The sequence below is a fragment of the Scyliorhinus torazame genome, chromosome 8 (genome assembly GCF_047496885.1).
Source record: "Scyliorhinus torazame isolate Kashiwa2021f chromosome 8, sScyTor2.1, whole genome shotgun sequence".
Taxonomy (NCBI): Eukaryota; Metazoa; Chordata; class Chondrichthyes; order Carcharhiniformes; family Scyliorhinidae; genus Scyliorhinus; species Scyliorhinus torazame.
The window spans coordinates 47,195,406-47,212,195 of record NC_092714.1 but is presented as its reverse complement, the minus strand read 5'-3'; the positions used below and the strand labels follow the sequence as shown (position 1 = coordinate 47,212,195).

At 46.5% G+C, this 16,790-nt stretch overlaps 2 protein-coding genes across 16 annotated transcripts in view; one reads left to right on the top strand and one right to left on the bottom strand.

Moving 5' to 3' along the window:
* The window catches only part of cmss1 (cms1 ribosomal small subunit homolog), a 544,867-nt gene that overhangs the window by 360,018 nt on the left and 168,059 nt on the right, over positions 1-16,790 (bottom strand). For 4 of the 15 annotated variants that reach the window (XM_072513512.1, XM_072513503.1, XM_072513513.1 and 1 more), the window contains exon 2: positions 1,637-1,676. The exons of 4 other annotated variants lie outside the window; for them this stretch is intronic. Coding sequence is in view for 7 of the 11 variants with exons in the window: in XM_072513503.1 (XP_072369604.1) it covers positions 1,637-1,676 (40 nt within the window). In the remaining 4 variants the exon portion in view is untranslated. Of the gene's footprint in view, positions 1-1,636; positions 1,677-7,133; positions 7,199-9,885; positions 10,003-16,790 lie in introns of those variants that run through there. 7 more of the 15 variants (XM_072513506.1, XM_072513505.1, XM_072513501.1 and 4 more) reach the window with 4 other exon arrangements.
* The window catches only part of filip1l (filamin A interacting protein 1-like), a 373,822-nt gene that overhangs the window by 248,628 nt on the left and 108,404 nt on the right, over positions 1-16,790 (top strand). The gene's annotated exons all lie outside the window — the stretch shown is intronic.

Genomic DNA, 16,790 nt, shown 5'->3' with positions numbered 1-16,790 from the left:
GCACAGTAGGTGCACCTACACCACATGGACTGCAAGAAGTTCAAGAATGCAGCTCACCACCACCTTCTCAAGGGCAGTTAAGGATGGGCAACAAATGCTGGCCGAGCCAGTGAAGCCCACATCCGATAAAAATAAAGAAATAAGGGCAGCATGGTGGCGCAGTGGGTTAGCTCTGCAGCCTCACGGTGCCGAGGTCCCAGGTTTGATCCCGGTTCTGGGTCACTGTCCGTGTGGAGTTTGCACATTTTCCCCGTGTTTGCGTGGGTTTCGGCCCCACAACCCAAAAGATGTGCAGGCTAGGTGGATTGGCCACGCTAAATTGCCCCTTAATTGGAAAAAATGAATTATGTACTCTAAATTTTTTTTTAAATAAAGAAATAAATTAAAAACGATGTTAACAGGTTACAGAATAGGCATGTTTGCTCCTGGGCACGGTGTTCCAACCACTCTCTCAAAATAATCTCAAACATTATTGACTAATATCAGTGGCACATTATCATCTACATCATATATTAGCATATTCCATCTGTTAACCCTTTATACTACCACAGGAGAACAACATTGCTACTCGGAGTCACATTGCTTTTTCCAAATTTTTGTTCAAATTGTACATTGGCAAAATTCAAATGGGACATCCAAAACTGAAAACTTCCACTGATAGTGATTTGTTTCAGTTAGCATTATTGCATAATATGACTTCAATTGTTCATTTTTTTCAAAATTGATGTGCAGCAACCGAGTAACTTGTGAGTGGGATGACAGGTTTAATCTGAAGTTATGACAGACACAGAGCTTCTTTGAAAACATTTTTGCACTTTTTTGTTTAGTTTTTAACATGGTTTACATTTAATTGAATTTATAATATAAATTACAAAAAATGGATGAGTCATAGGACTGCAACTTAATGTTGACCTTCAGAGGCTATCCATGTACCACGGGAGAGTCACTCGCAAAGCTAATGAAACTCCAACTGCAATTAATTCCAGTGTTTTTCCACTCCCAGACATCTATAAAGGGTGCCTAATCTGGAGGGTAATCTTCCTTCTTTGCATGAAAACACCCCCCTCGTAGTGAAGAATTAAACCCAGATGAGATGATGATCTTCAGGCAATTTGATACAGATGACATTATAATGTTACCCCCATGACCTTCCCTTCCCAGTTCATATGTACAATACCTAGACATCTTCCCTGAGGTCGTGCGCCGGTGGTGCACTTTTATTTGATGAAAGCCCAAGCATAAAAAGAAATTAATTTAAAAATAGCTAACATGGGGCAGCACGATAGCACAAGTGGATAGCACTGTGGCTTCACAGCGCCAGGGTCCCAGGTTCGATCCCCCACTGGGTCACTGTCTGTGTAGAGTTTGCACGTTCTCCCCGTGTCTGCGTGGGTTTCCTCTGGGTGCTCCGGTTTCCTCCCACAGTCCAAAGACATGCAGGTTAAGTGGATTGGCCATGCTAAAATTGCCCTTGGTGTCCAAAAAAGGTTAGGAGGGGTTATTGGGTTACGGGGATAGGGTGGAAGTGAGGACTTAAGTGGGTCGGTGCAGACTCGATTGGCCGAATGGCCTCCTTCTGCACTGTATGTTCTATTTGGAAAGCTTTTCAGAGAAACCTGACAAGAAATAAACTCACAGGTGGATGGATGGGTCTTTTCCAGAAGATGTTGTCGTTGCTAGAATAGTGACCAAAAAGAAGCATTTTATTACTTTATAAAGCTTACGTAAACCATAATAAATATTATACAATAACGAATTACAACAAATAGAATGTTCCCATTCAGATTTCAACAGAAGAGATTGACTGAATGTGACCTGGAAAGAGGCAGAAAACCACACGCTGCTCAAATATAAATATAAAACAAAGGTTCCAAGGTATCCATCAAGTTTGACTGATCAATCCAAATGGTAATGGAGGTTCTATCTTACATAATCAGTGAAAATGTTTCAGAACATCCCTTAGTTTCCTTTAGCTCAGTAATGCAACATGCACCCATTACTCATTATTCTAATGTTATTTAGTCAAGGGATTAAGAGATCTCAGTGCATCATGTTTTGCTTTAGCCATAACATTACCACATGCACATGTTCCCTAAGACACAAACGCTAAGTTGAGGGTTGAGAAACACCTTTGCTCTGTGAGTGCAACTCCAAGCTCCTTTGGCATCCACCTAACAGAACGTTTGGATCAGACTCATGCGGGGGAAGGAACAGTAATTTCCTGCCCAAAAGGAAATCAGGGAGCACCTCAGGCAGGAATTTTGAATATAGTTGAGGGATCGCAACTCTCAGGCCATATTTGATATGTCTGCTAATGAGCACGTGAAACTTGTTAACTTACCCAACAAAATAAAGCCCCAACTAGAGAGATGTTTGCGTGTGAAAAAGTTAACAACAATGCAGAAACTGACATGGAGGAACATAGCTTAAGCAGGCGAGGCTTTAAGCCTCAGCAGACATTAAGACATGCAGACCCATTTTACAAAACAGGATACAAAAAAATGTCTGCCCAGAGACACTTCCCGGAAGATATTGAGACGGTTGCCCTGGTTACGTTTTCTTGAACACAACTTAGCTTTAAGCTGTGGTTACTAAATATTCTAAACCGTAAACAAACTTGAAACACATTATTGTCAAGAAGTGTGTATGCGTGATGACAGGATGCAGATCATGTACAGCTGGCACCAAAGCAGTAAACAGATCCACAACACTCAATGAAGCTAAAGTCCCCCTACCCCCCAGACTGACAAGTGCAGTCCTAAATTTTGTTCATTGGTAAATTCTTTCCTTGGCTGATCCTAATTGCCCTTAACAACAGTAAAATCTGGATTACTGGGAAATGCAAATCTTTCCTGTCTGATACTTTTAGTGATCTGAATTCATTTTTTTATCCAAAGAAAGAATTTAGAAATGGATTATGTTTAAGGGCTGTGTTATGAAAAAAAAAAAATTTGTACAAGAATAAAGCGGGAAGGCCATAGACTAAGGATATTTGAGGTGTGGGCCGTAACCAGACATGTGATTTTATGAAGTTGTTCACTTCACAGCCTGCTTCAAACTGATGCTGTCAATTGTCCTACTTCAGATCTGTTAGCAAGGACAGCCAGCATTCATTTTGAGAGTGGCAGAAATGTATTTTTTAACTTCATAGCCCACGAGAGGTTGGCACGGTAGTTGGGTTCATTGACAGGCCCACGAGCAAATTAGTACTCAGAAGTTGGCACCTCACTCTCTTCGGCTGTGAGCACGAAGGATTACTTTTAAAACATATTTTAAGGAAGAGACTCAGGTATAAAGCCCTAGGCCTGAAGTTAGAATCTAAATACTATGTAAAAGAGCATTTTAACGATTAGCAGTAGTTCTGCCAAAAACAAGTTACCTAACAGATGGGGCAGTATGTACAGTTTATTAATTTTTCCATATTTGAAGAGAGAATAAGCAAGACTGAGACTTGGAATTAACTGTTACAGTATGTGTTCACTCCCTATCTGTTGGTTTGTATCTGGTCTTACTGAATGGATTTCAGTATCTTTGAAGTGATTGAAGAGGCCACATGAGGAACATGACATTGAAAATCATAATATCCTGTTGATGTCACAAGGGCGGTCCTCCTGGCTACACTATCATATAGTAACATATTGGACAATCCATAAAGGTGATCAGATCAGTCATGATTGCATTGAATGGCGGAATAGGCTCGAAGGGCCGAGTGGCCAACTCCAGCTCCTAATTCATATATTAATTTCTAAGTCTGGTTACACAAATCAAGAAAAGGTCATTTATTGGATCAAGCTTGAATGTCTACAGTCCAGGTACCTCCATCTCATCATAGGCCCGACTAAATGTGTTTAAACTCCTGAGGTAGGTAACTGAAAGAAACTCCAAAATATTTAACTGAACTGAAGATAGTTTGGTGAGTTACTTTAAAAGATGAGTTAGCTCCAGGTCCATCATCGTTCACACACTAATGAATCATTTTGATCAATACAACTTCTTCTTATATAGTACCTGATGTAGGAGCGGTTTCAAGACCTGTGTACTGAGTCAGCTTCCACGTGGGGTTATTCCCTGTGGCTCAGCTCAGTACAGGGAGGAACAAAACACTACAACCTGGACAAGGTGGCTATTTAATCAAGCTTGTTACGTGCACACGGAGAACAGACTGGATATCGGCCAAGACCTGTTCTGCCGAACAAAGACCCGAACACAGTAATTATACAACGTTCAAAAATCAATAGCCCACCCCAGTTGGACGCGATCCAATCCCTGAAGCTGCTACTTTAAAGCTTATCCAATAGAATTGCAAGCAGTGTTTAAACTTCACCCAATAAAGTCGCAAGCAGCGCATGATTGATCCTCATCCTGACAGCTGTTTACAATCCCAGCAGCTTGCTGACTGTTTGTGAGAAGCAGAACAGCAGAACCAGCACCCTGAATTATTTCACAAAGACAAGGGGCGCGATTCTCCGAAATAAAAACAGAGTGTTCGCGCAGTCGTGAACGCCATTACGTTTCTCAATGGCGTGAAACGGGCACGGGCACTACCGATTCTGGCCCCCACAGGGGGCCAGCACGGCGCTGGAGTGGTTCACGCCACTCCAGCCTCCCTTCCCGGCGCCAAATGGCTGCAGCACCAACCCACGCATGCGCAGTTCGGCCGTGCAAACTCGCGAATGCGCAGGGGACTTCCTCAGCGCGCCGGCCCCGGCCCAACATGGCATGGGGGTTCAGGGGCCGGCTGCGTAATAAAATAGGGCCGGGGCTGGAGAGGCCGGCCTGCCAATCTGTGGGCCCCGATCGCGGGCCAGACCCCATCGGAGCCCCCCCCCCCCCCCCCCCCACCCCCCCCCCACCCCCCCCCCCCGGTGAAGGAGCGCTTTTCCCTGCCCCACAGGCCGCCCCCGACCCTACGTGCAGAGTTCCCGCCGGCAGCGACCAGGTGTGAACGGCGCCGGCGGGACTCTGCTTTTTCCGCGCGGCCGCTCAGCCCATCCAGGCCGGAGAATCGGCGGCCTGGCCGCGGACAGCAGCCCGCGACTGGCGCCATGCCAAACACGCCGGCGCAAATGGTGCCGATTCTCTGCTCCTCGGGGAATCGCCTGCCGGCGTCGGACCGGCACCGCGGGAAAAAATGGCGCAAGCGCCGTTTCTCCCATACTGTGCAGCATGGGAGAATCACACCCAAGGCGTCAGAAATAATGTCCTTTTGGTCAAGTTAGCAATCCTAAATCCCATTTGATTACTTATTACTGCTATGTCCTAAAAATACCTGTTTAATGGTTAATAATGATTACTCAGTCCTATAATTCATCTCAATCTTTAATAAAATAACTTATGTCAAACTACTCTAGTGGCATGGTAACAATTCAGTTTTAAGATGTATCATCGGTGACCCCCCTCCCCAATCAGTACCCTTAACATAGTAAAGATCACAAGGTACTTCACAGGAAAATAAGACGACACAAAATTGACAGGGAGCCAAAGAAGGCAATGTTAGAACAGGTGACCAGAGGTTTTGTCAAAGAGGCAGGTTTTAAGAAGAGAAAGGTGGAGGGAACGAATTTCAGTACTTTGAGCTTAGATGGCTGAATCTATGGCCACCAATAGAACAAGAGAACCAAGAGTAGTGGAGTTTGACAGAGGAGAGCAGAGCCCGATAGTGGTAAATGTGGTTGCACCCAGAATATCCTTTGCTTACGTAATACCAAATTATTCAAGTGCTGTCACTCTGGGACTTCTCAAAGTGACCATTCGAGTATCTCTTGTATCACTGCCGCTCTAAACCTCTTCTTCTACTGTGAAAATAATCAGTACGAAGTACTGATTTCATGACTGGAGTTTTCCCAACACCGTGGAAGTGAATCTGGAGGTCAGGGGTAGAATTTTACAACACGGTTCTTCAGGATAGCTCCCCAACATATTCCCGCCTCAGTGCACTTTTCCCGGAGCCAGGTTCCCAGAGGCAATAACTACCTGCATGGCTGAGCTTGAGTGCTAGGCAGCTGAGGACAAGGCCACAAATAGGGAGCGAATAAAATCAGAGATGGACAAGAGGCCAGAATTAGAGCATAGATATCTTGGATAGTGGGACTGGAGGAGATTACAAAGATAAGGATGGGAGGCCATGGAGGGATTTATAAAGAAGGATGATAGTTTTGAAACCAGAATATTGCTTGACTGGGCGCCAGTGCAGTTCAGCGAGCACAGGACAAATCGTGGAAGGTGACTTGCTTCGTGTTAGGACGCAGGCAGCAGAGTTTAGAGTGACAGGTTTATGGAGGGTAGAATGTGGGAGACCAACCAGGAGTCCGTTGGAATAGTCATAATGAAAGTATGAACGAAGGTTTCAGCAGCAGATGAGCTGAGACAAGGGGATTGGACGATATTATAGAGATGGAAATACGTGATCTTAGTGATGGCAAAAATCTGAAGTCGAAACCTCATCCCAGGATCAAATGTGACACCAAAGCTGCGAACAGACAGGCTTAAAATCAGATTGTTGCCATGGAGAGGGATGGAGTCAGTAACTAAGGAATGGAGGAAATTGCAGGAAATTTATGATCATCCAGTACTGGATGTCAGATAAGCAGTGTGATAATTTAGCAACTGTGGGGGAGTCAGGAGATGTGGCGCTGTGTAAAAAGGCTGGAGTCACCAGTGAACACCTGAAACTATTGCTCTGCTTTCGGGCAGCATGTCGATGAGAAATAGCTTCCAGTCAGGGAACACTTCAGCAGTCGAGGGCATTCAGCCTCTGATCTTCGGGTAAGCGTTCTCCAAGGCGGCCTTCAGGACGCGCGACAACGCAGAATCGCCGAGCAGAAACTTATAGCCAAGTTCCGCACACGAGTGCTGCCTCAACCGGGACCTGGGATTCATGTCGCATTACATTCACCCTCCACCATCTGGCCTGGGCTTGTGAAATCCTACCAACTGTCCTGGCTTGAGATAATTCACACCTCTTGGGGTTACCCCTCTCTCTGGCTCTGTAAAGATTTAATTACTTGCAAATGCTCACATTCAAAGTATCGTCTTGCATCTTTGACTTTGTCTGTATAAATGTTTCTGGAACCTACCTCATCATTCACCTGAGGAAGGAGCAGCGCTCCGAAAGCTAGTGATTTGAAACAAACCTGTTGTACTTTAACCTGGTGTTGTAAGACTTCTTACTGTGCTCACCCCAGTCCAACGCCAGCATCTGCACATGATGAGAAATAGGACATGGTCAAAGATCCTTGGGGGACAGACATAACAGTACAGGAGCAGGAAGTGAAGCCATGATTGGATAGATAAGAATGGAATCAGGTAAGAGCAGCCCCACCTAGTTGGATAACAGTGGAACGGTCTACATCCTAGACCTGCTCACTTTGCTCTCCTCTTTTAGGACACTTCTTAAAACCAACCTCTTTGACCAACCTTTTGGTTGTCTGACCTAATAGCTCTTTATGTGGCTTTATGTCAAGCTTTGCTTCATATTACTTGGCACGTTTCATTACTCGCAATATAAATTAAAGTTGCTGTTGTTATTTCCTACTTTCCTCGTTATACATTCAAAACATTGGCCGGGATTCTCCAATCCTGCGGCCAAGTTCTGACGCCGGCGTGAAAAGCGCTGCGAGCCACTCCGGCGTCAACGGGCCTCAAGTGGCAGGAATCCACCCCTTCCTAGAGGGCTAAAATGGCGCCGGAGTGCTGTCCGAAGCTCCGGCGCCCGAAAGCCAGCGTGCCACGGCCGGCGCGAGTTCGCGCATGACCATGGGTTCCCGTCTCCGCCCCGGCCCCCGGGCAATATGGCGGAGCCCGACAGGGGCCCGGCGCAGAGGAACATAGCCCCCACGGAACTAGCCCGACCGCCAATTGGCAGGCCCCGATCACGGGCCAGGCCACCGGGGAGGCCCCCCCCACGGGGTCAGATCCCCCTGCCCCCCCACCTGGACGGCCCCCACAGACAGAACTCCGAGGTCCCGCTGGGTGGGACCATACGTAACCCACGCTGGTGGAACTCGGCCAAACTCGGTGGACACTCGGCCAGTTGAATCGTTGGGGGGGCCGCTTTCAGCGGATGCCCGGAAATCGGCATCTGAGAATCGTCGAGCCGGCGCGGAGCAGCGTGGTGCGATTCTCGTGCCCCCACCGGCGATTTTCCAACCCGGCGCGGGGTTGGAGAATCCCGGCCATTAGCTTTGATCCCTTGAAATGTTTTTCTCATACTTTCTGCACTTCTTAATAAGTTTTGTATCCCTTTATTGCTTTATATAGCTCTCTCAGTCCACTGGGTTTCTTTGCTCTTGTGTAAGTCTTTTCTTTTAGCTTGACACTGTTTCTTACATCATTTGTTGTCCATGGTTGCCTAACTACACAAGTTGAGCTTTTTCCTTTTATGTACTGGTTTTGCATTCTACCAAATACCACTTCAAATGCTTCCCACTGCTTGTCGATTTCCCATTTAATGGTCCAGACCCATTTACTGTAGTCAGTTTATGTCTCATCCCTTCAAAGTTTATGGAAAAAAAATCTTGGTTTATGATTCTTCCTTGCCAGTGTAAAATTCAACCATGATATCGTCACTGCTCGCAAGATGTTCCCATACTGTCAGATTGTAAATTACTTTAGTTTCTTTACGCATCACTGAGTCTATTATGGTTTGTTCCCTTGTCAGTTCTAATAACATACCCGATCCAGAAAAGTTTCCAGAAAACACTCTCAAAATTCGTGACTTCACAATTTTCTGTTCAGCTTCTTCCCATCCATTTGAAAATTAAAATCATCCATCAGAACCCACATTATTTTTGCTACATGCTTCTGTGATCTCTGTATTTATTTCTCTTGCAGTTTCATCATTTCTGCAGGCAACCAGAATTTTACATTCTTTGCTGTTCCTTAAATCCAACCAAACTGTTGCTACTGCCTGCTCGCCTTACTGAAATCCTCTTTGCAGACTCCATAGAGACAGTGACCCAAGCCGGGAATCGAATCTGGGATCTGGCGCTGTGAAGCAACAGTGCTAACCACTGTGCTAGCGTACCGCCTGATTATGTCTTTTATCAATATTATTACTCCACCTCATTCACATTTTTCCTTTCATTTCTATAGATCTTATAGCCTGGAAAATTTTGCCCAGCTTATAAGCTGGTGGCTGTAATGGTTACTGCACCATACTCTTGAAGCTGTCCAAATGGATAACATAGAAACAGCAGTAGGCCATTTAGTCCCTCAAGCCTTTGCTGCCATTCATTGAGAGCATGGCTGATCTGCAACCTAACGTCACGGCTTGAACATGTTAAAGTGAGAAAACCCGATTTTCACTTCTTATCCTCACAAAGTTCTCGTTGCTGCTCTGGATAAATAATCTCAAGGTGAACCCAGACTGTCACTGGTCAAGTGTCTACACACTGCAGAAAATGGATCTTGATCAGACTTTAGGACTAAGTATAAAGCCAGTCTTACAAATTACATGTGAAACTGGAGAACTTACTATGCTCAGGGCATCCTTAATGAACCAATTCATTGCATCTCCTTAGTGTGCGTGAGTAAATTACACTCGCTATTGTGATCCAATGTGGTCCATTTATATGGAAGTAAAATCAATTCCCAACAACTATTTTTTGTATGTACAAAACAAATATAAGTTGTTGTCCCAACTAACAGAGCATTTTTATCTGCAATTCCACAGGACCTAAAAGCGCCAAGATTTTACAAAACCTTTTCATTTGTGGTTTTCCTGAGGGAGTAGTAAAGTGAAAGGAAAAAGCTGTACATACATTACACCATTTGTACCTTCCTGAAACAAATATTAAAGAGGAAAATAACTAGTCAGCTAATAGTTTCTCTAAGAATAAAGGAAATGATCTAATGGAAGGCAACTTAATTTAAATGGACAAGAACCTGGAACTTCCGTATAAGGCACCAATGCAGGAAGTAGCGGACACGTTGAGACAACAAATTCTCAACCACAGGCAGTACAACTCGTCCAACACTGGGCAGTTCCAAACTGGAGCTGGCAGTTTCTACATGGTAAAAAGCATACAATAAAATGAGGAAAAGCAATAATAAACATGATTCGCACAAAAGGAGATATCATATCATAGAATTTACAGTGCAGAAGGAAGCCATTTGGCCCATCAAGTCTGCACCAGCCCTTGGAAAGAGCACCCGACTTAAGCCCACACCTCCACCCTATCCCCATAACCCAGTAACCCCATCTAACCTTTTTGGACACTAAGGGGCAATTTAGCAATCCATCTAATCTGCACATCTTTGGACTGTGGGAGAGAACCGGAGCACCCAGAGGAAACCCACGCAGACACAGGGAGAAAGTGCGAACTCCACACAGACAGTCACCCGAGGCCGGAATTGAACCCAGATCCCTGGAGCTGTGAGGCTAACCACTGTGCCACCGTGCCGCCCCACTCCAGAAAAAATTGTTTTCCAACCTCACCCCTCCCCCCCCCCCCCGCCACTCCCCCGCACTCCACCCCAGCCCTGGAATTCTCCATTGTCATGATAGGGTATCAGTCCATGAGCACCTGGTAGTGCCTTATACAAATGGCTCTTTTTTAATAAATTGGATATGACACAATTTGCACAAAAAGGTATTTAACCACAGGTTGCATTAGACAGCATGACTCTAAATTAACTGCATCTATGTTTGTCCTGTTGTTGCCTTTTTTACCTACTGTAAATATGGCAGTCAGTGAGGTTGCCCTCCTTCCTTTGGATATCAATATTATAATGCTCAGAGTCGCCAAGTATCAAATGATACCACCACAAGGTTCAACCGGCTATCAATCAAAGAGCCAAACACCAGTTAGTTAGTTCAAGGTCAAGGGTACTTTATTTACACACACAATTAATCATGCAACATAAACACTACTAGTTAAACTACACCTGTCGACTATGACAACCTGTACTTAACTTCAGACACCCGGCTTAGGTCAGAGGAACAGTGGCCGTTGTTCGATTCTGGATCTATCAGGTCTGTAGAAGTAACTGCTGCTCAGTTAGGCTCATCCGTCTGGTAGCGGGCGTTGAACTTGAACTTGCTTCTGGTGGTGCTGCACTCGGAAGTGGACGTTACCGGAGCGCCAGGCCCAAGAGAGGCCGAACACATGGTGGACTCTCTTCTTATGCTTGGGGGTTTTCGCGCTCTTTTGGGCGGTCCTTCAGTTTGGACCCCACTAATTGGGTGATCCCTGATCACTATGTTCGATTCGAACCAATAAATGGGCGTGTGCCTTGAAGGCTGGGCGTGTCCTAAGCGGTCACTGACCCTGTTGTTTATGCTTCCCGAGTACACGGTAGCATTGTGGATAGCACAATTGCTTCACAGCTCCAGGGTCCCAGGTTCGATTCCGGCTTGGGTCACTGTCTGTGCGGAGTCTGCACATCCTCCCCGTGTGTGCGTGGGTTTCCTCCGGGTGCTCCGGTTTCCTCCCACAGTCCAAAGATGTGCAGGTTAGGTGGATTGGCCATGATAAATTGCCCTTAGTGTCCAAAAATTGTCCTTAGCGTTGGGTGGGGTTACTGGGTTATGGGGATAGGGTGGAGGTGTTGACCTTGGGTAGGGTGCTCTTTCAAGGAGCCGGTGCAGACTCGATGGGCCGAATGGCCTCCTTCTGCACTGTAAATTCTATGAAAAAAAAACAGAGCAATTGAACCAACGGAAAGTTAGTAACACATTTTATGATATTCTCACACCATGTGGGGGTATCATTGGCTGTATCTATGTGTGGTGTAGTGTCCGGGCTGGGGGTGTTGTGTTGGGTAGTCGTGTTCAGGGCCTGTGTGGTGAGGGATGTAGGGGTGGGTAATGCGCGCAACTGTATTGATCCAACGACGGTCATGATGCAGATCATCAGGTTCGTCTTCATCTTGTCTGTATTTTGCTCTGTCTTCAGGTATCTCTGTATCTTCCTGGGGGTACAAGCATAATATCTGTTATTATCTTGTTGCTTAATATCTTGTTTGTCTGTCTGTTTCTCCTTAATCAATTTCCCATTTAGAATCGTCACCATATGTGACTCCCTCATTTTCTTTTTAAACCAACCATTTGGGAGACAAGACATCCAAAAAAAAATCTGTCACAGTGCAAGCACGCTCGCAGCCTGTGTTTGATGGGCTGAGTGGGCGGACAATTTCTCCGTCCTCTGCAAACTCCTTCCAACCAAGTGATTTGAACATGTAAATAGCAGGTGGGGGGATAGCAACCGAAGGGTCGCCGGGAGGGGGACAAAGGTTGTGGCAAAAGTGCATTTTTTAAACCACAATTGTAAAAAGAACAGCAAGAGTTTCGAAAATAATTCTCCAAATGGGGTGCGTATGATCCGCGGCAGGGCAAGAATGGGTAGAATCCCCGGGTAGGGCTGTGATCAGTGCCGTTGCTCCACTACCAGAGCTTGGCTGACTAAATGCATAGGTGGTCCTCAGGCAGGGCAGGGACCAGTGCCGTTACTCCACTGCCTGAGTGACCTTCCAAGAGCGGTAACAATTTGAGGATATATGGACTTCAGCAAACTTGTTTCTTTAACTGCCATGTGGCGGCAGAAGAGTAGTCATTACTATATCAAGAAAGTTTCGTGAGGCCGACACACAAAATCGTGCAAGAGAGAAAACATACAACATCACCATCTCCCGGGTGCCAAACTCGTGCCTGGAGTTTCAGTGCCAATGCGGCGTGTGCCGATGTGGGGTCCATCTCGTCGTTCCTTGTCAGACGACAGGAATTGTCGCGGTGCCAATGTTTCGTATTCTGTAGGGCGATAGGGGCAAGGGGGGTGTCGCTATCGTCGGGTGGTGGGTCAGGTTCCGGTAACGGCAAATAAATTGTCTCTAAGGGGCTGAACATATTGTGGTCGGTGTCACTGGGACCATAGTGACTGGGGCCTGGTCTGTGTTTCCATTGTTCGGGTCTATTAAGGGCGTCAGTTGTGCTGTCGCTATCGCTGTCTCTAGCAGCCGAATCAAGCGTTTGGGTGACATTTGATTCTGGGGGCGGGGTCAAGGTTGTGTCTGTGGACGTGCTGTCGCTGTTGGGGATGGGCAGGATTGGGTGTCAGTGGGCGGGTCTCCGTTGTTTGCCATTGCCAATGAGAGGTGGTGCGAGTGGCTGCACTGTGTTCCATAAACCTTAGGCTGGTTTACATGGAACCATCCTGACTTTCCATTAGGATATGTGATTTTATAAACTGAGGGGCTTACTTTGTCAGAGATTGAATAGGGTCCTGCAAATTTAAGGGAGAGGAATGAGCTGGGATTGTACAGGGAGATCATGACTTGCTGTCCGACTGTATACTCTGTTGGGTGTACTGTCTTATCAAAGCAGGCCTTACTCTGCTTTCATCTAGCGCCTAGTCGAACAGCTGCAGCGAGTTGTGCTGCTTTAATATACTCCAACATGTTTCGTACCGCTTTCTCGTGGGTCAGGGCGGTGACTGCGGGGCTGGCCAAATCAAGTCCAAATAAATACTCAGTACCCTTCATGGGCAGTCCGGTCATGAGGGGTCTTGGTGTGTCTTTACTGGATTCATTGTGGCGTCTATTCTTTCCTGCTCTGTCTTTCTCTGTAGGGACTGTTCCCAAGCTCTCGATAATCGCTTCAGTACCCACACTTCATTGTGTGCCGGGTCTGAGGGGTCGTAGTTGGCACATGCCTTTTGTCCTGCCTCTGTGGCATGGGATACTAGAGTACGGGTCCATTTGGCCGTATCATCTGCCGGTAAACGGGCGCGGGCTAACTCACCGAATACTGCGGTAAAGTGGATCCAGAGGCGGCCAGCAAATGCTGTTGGATGCTCTCCCTTTTTCTGTCTGCACCGGTTAAGTCCTTCTACCAGATCTCCTCTATTGTAGCCAATGGCGTCTAAAATGGCTGTTTTCATGTCTTGGAGTCTACTTCCTCCTACATGTTGTGGGTCGGGAAGGACTGAACTAACCGACGGGTCTAGGCACATCACTATGAGCTTTACCTCTTCCTGCTCGTCCAAGCCGTACATGACGGTCTGTTGCTTAACTAGTTCGAAAAAGTGGTGTGGGCCTGATGTGGGGTGGAAAGTCTCAATTTTATCACGGGCATCTCTTAACTGGGTGATGGTTAATGGGGTGGTGTACACAAAATCGGGTTGGTCTTCCGTGGTGACCCTGCGCTGTGTAGTGATGGGTTAATTGGGTTGGGTGCTGCCTGTGCAGTCGGTGTGCGGGTGCTTTTCTTTTCGGGGCCCTGGGGGACTCTATTCTGATTTTCTGTCCCATTCACGTATCGTTGGGCCGTTTCACGGAGTTCCTGCCAATCGGGGCCATCCTCCTGATCTAGCTGTGGGCCAAAGGTACCTCTGAACCCATTCTGAACGGATAGCAGGGATTGCAATCTTGCAATTTGCTGCCTGCACTTGGCATGATCCACCAAACTCTGCCTCTGTTCCGTGGTGGAACTGTGGAGTGCTTGGAGGGCTGCCTTCAAATCCTCACATTGTTTCCTCAACTGTTCTACCTGGTTCTCGGTTTCCTCTCTTACCAGTACCGCACGTTGCGTGTCCTGGTAGGCTTTATCATATTGAATCTGAAAGCTGCTGAGGTGGGCGAGACAAGATTGGTGTGCCCTCTTGACATCATCCATCTCCTTGTCCTTTGCCGCTAGCTGCTCCCGGAGTTGATCATTTAATCTCTCACATTCACTAATGTTTCCCTCTCTACTTCTCTCCTTCTCCTCAAGCTGTCCACGGAGCGTCCTCACGACCTCCTCTGTGCCTCGCAATTGTGCCAAGCAGGACACGATTGCCATCGGCTTACGAACCGTACTCAAAATCCTTTTGTGGATCTTGCTCAGGCTGTCCCACCAAGTCTGTCCTATGTTGCCAGGACCTGTTTCCTCATTCGCGCAAAATTCCGACCATCGGGGCCGCCCTTTCGGTATTTCCTAATCTCTTCTTCCCATATGGGACACTAATCTTCTCTGTTGGTCGCTGCGACTTCGGGCTCTTGTGGATGCATAAGGCATTCCATTGCCTTCATGGCCATCCCTACAATTATCTCTGTCTCTACCGGGAATTTGGACCAAGGGGCAATAAAGCGGTCGTGCAAACACGGGAACGGCTCAAGCTATTTTCCAGTTTACGCAACTCCCGAAAGTTTCACGCAACAAAATCTATCGAGGTTACCTTATATCCCTTTGTTAGTGCGCATGCAAATTACACACTTCCAAATTTTGGAGTTTTGATCGATACTGGTTTCGCTTGTGGTTTCTTTTACTTTGCCAATTTGGATTTCTAATTCAAACGCTTTGTGGGTTCTCTCAGAGTGACACGGTCACTTCTGGGTCGAGTCCAGTCAGATGTCGCCAATAACTATTACCTTTTTTGCCTACTGTAAATACGGCAGTCAGTGAGGTTGCCCTCCTTCCTTTGGATATCAATATTATAATGCTCAGAGTTGCCAGGTATCAAATGATACCACCACAAGGTTCAACCGGCTATCGATCAAAGAGCCAAACACCAGTTAGTTAGTTCAAGGGTACTTTATTTACACACACAATTAATCATGCAACATAAACACTACTAGTTAAACTACATCTATTGACTATGGCAACCTGTACTTAACTTCAGGCACCCGGCTTAGGTCAGAGGAACAGTGGCCGTTGGTCGATTCTGGATCTATCGGGTCTGTAGAAGTAACTGCTGCTCAGCTGGGCTCATCCGTCTGGTAGCGGGCGTTGAACTTGAACTTGCTTCTGGTGGTGCTGCACTCGGAAGTGGACGTTGCCGGGGTGCCAGGTCCAAGAGAGGCCGAACACATGGTGGACTCTCTTCTTATGCTTGGGTGTTTTCGCACTCTTTTGGGCAGTCCTTCAGTTGTGGACCCCACTAATTGGGTGATCCCTGATCACTATGTTCGATTCGAACCAATAAATGGGCGTGTGCCTTGAAGGCTGGGCGTGTCCTAAGCGGTCACTGACCCTGTTGTTTATGCTTCCCGAGTACAGGGAGTGGCGCCAAAATGTCTGGGACTGTACCAGTCCTTTGTCTGGGTGAGATGGGCCATCAAATGCTAATCGGTCCATCAAATGCTAATCGGTTGGGGTTTCGATACCGTCTGGATTCCTCACTCGCAAATATACATTTCAGGCTCTGAGCCTGCCTGAATCTCGCATTGTCTGTTTTTCCCGCTATGCTTTGCGACCTTCTCTGTTCCTGGTTGTAAGTGGCCATCCCAGATGGCTACATTGTTGCACTGAAAACCAGGGTTCTTAACACTCCTGGTTTTGGCTGGAGTTTAAGGAATAGGCAATTGGTCCCTCGAGTGCTGATAGCAACCCTGCAGGAAAGGCCTCTGTATGCATGGTTTGCGCATGCGCAATACTCTAGATGTTGTGAATTGCAGTCAATATGAGTTGGCTGAGTTCCGCTCCCCTCCCCCACCCCCCACCCCGAAAACTCCGTGAACTGGATTTTCATGGAGGTCATTGAAAGTTCAAAATGACCGGGGGGGGGGGGGGGGGGGTGTCGACGACTTTCCTGGCCTCATTAGGTGCAAAATAGCCTGTTCTTGGGTAGATTCCAGAGCATATTGTTCTGAAAAATGACAGAATTACTATTGTACTCATGAAGTAGGAAATTAGAAGGATTCCTTTTTTCTTGCACAAAGAGTCATCAGATTGTGATGCACCTGAAGATTTGTCCAATTTTGAATCAACAACTTATGTTTATATAGCAACTTTAATGTAATGAAAAGTGACAAGACGTTTCACAGGGACATTATAAAATGGCTAATCATATTGAGCCTCATAAGCCGATATGAGG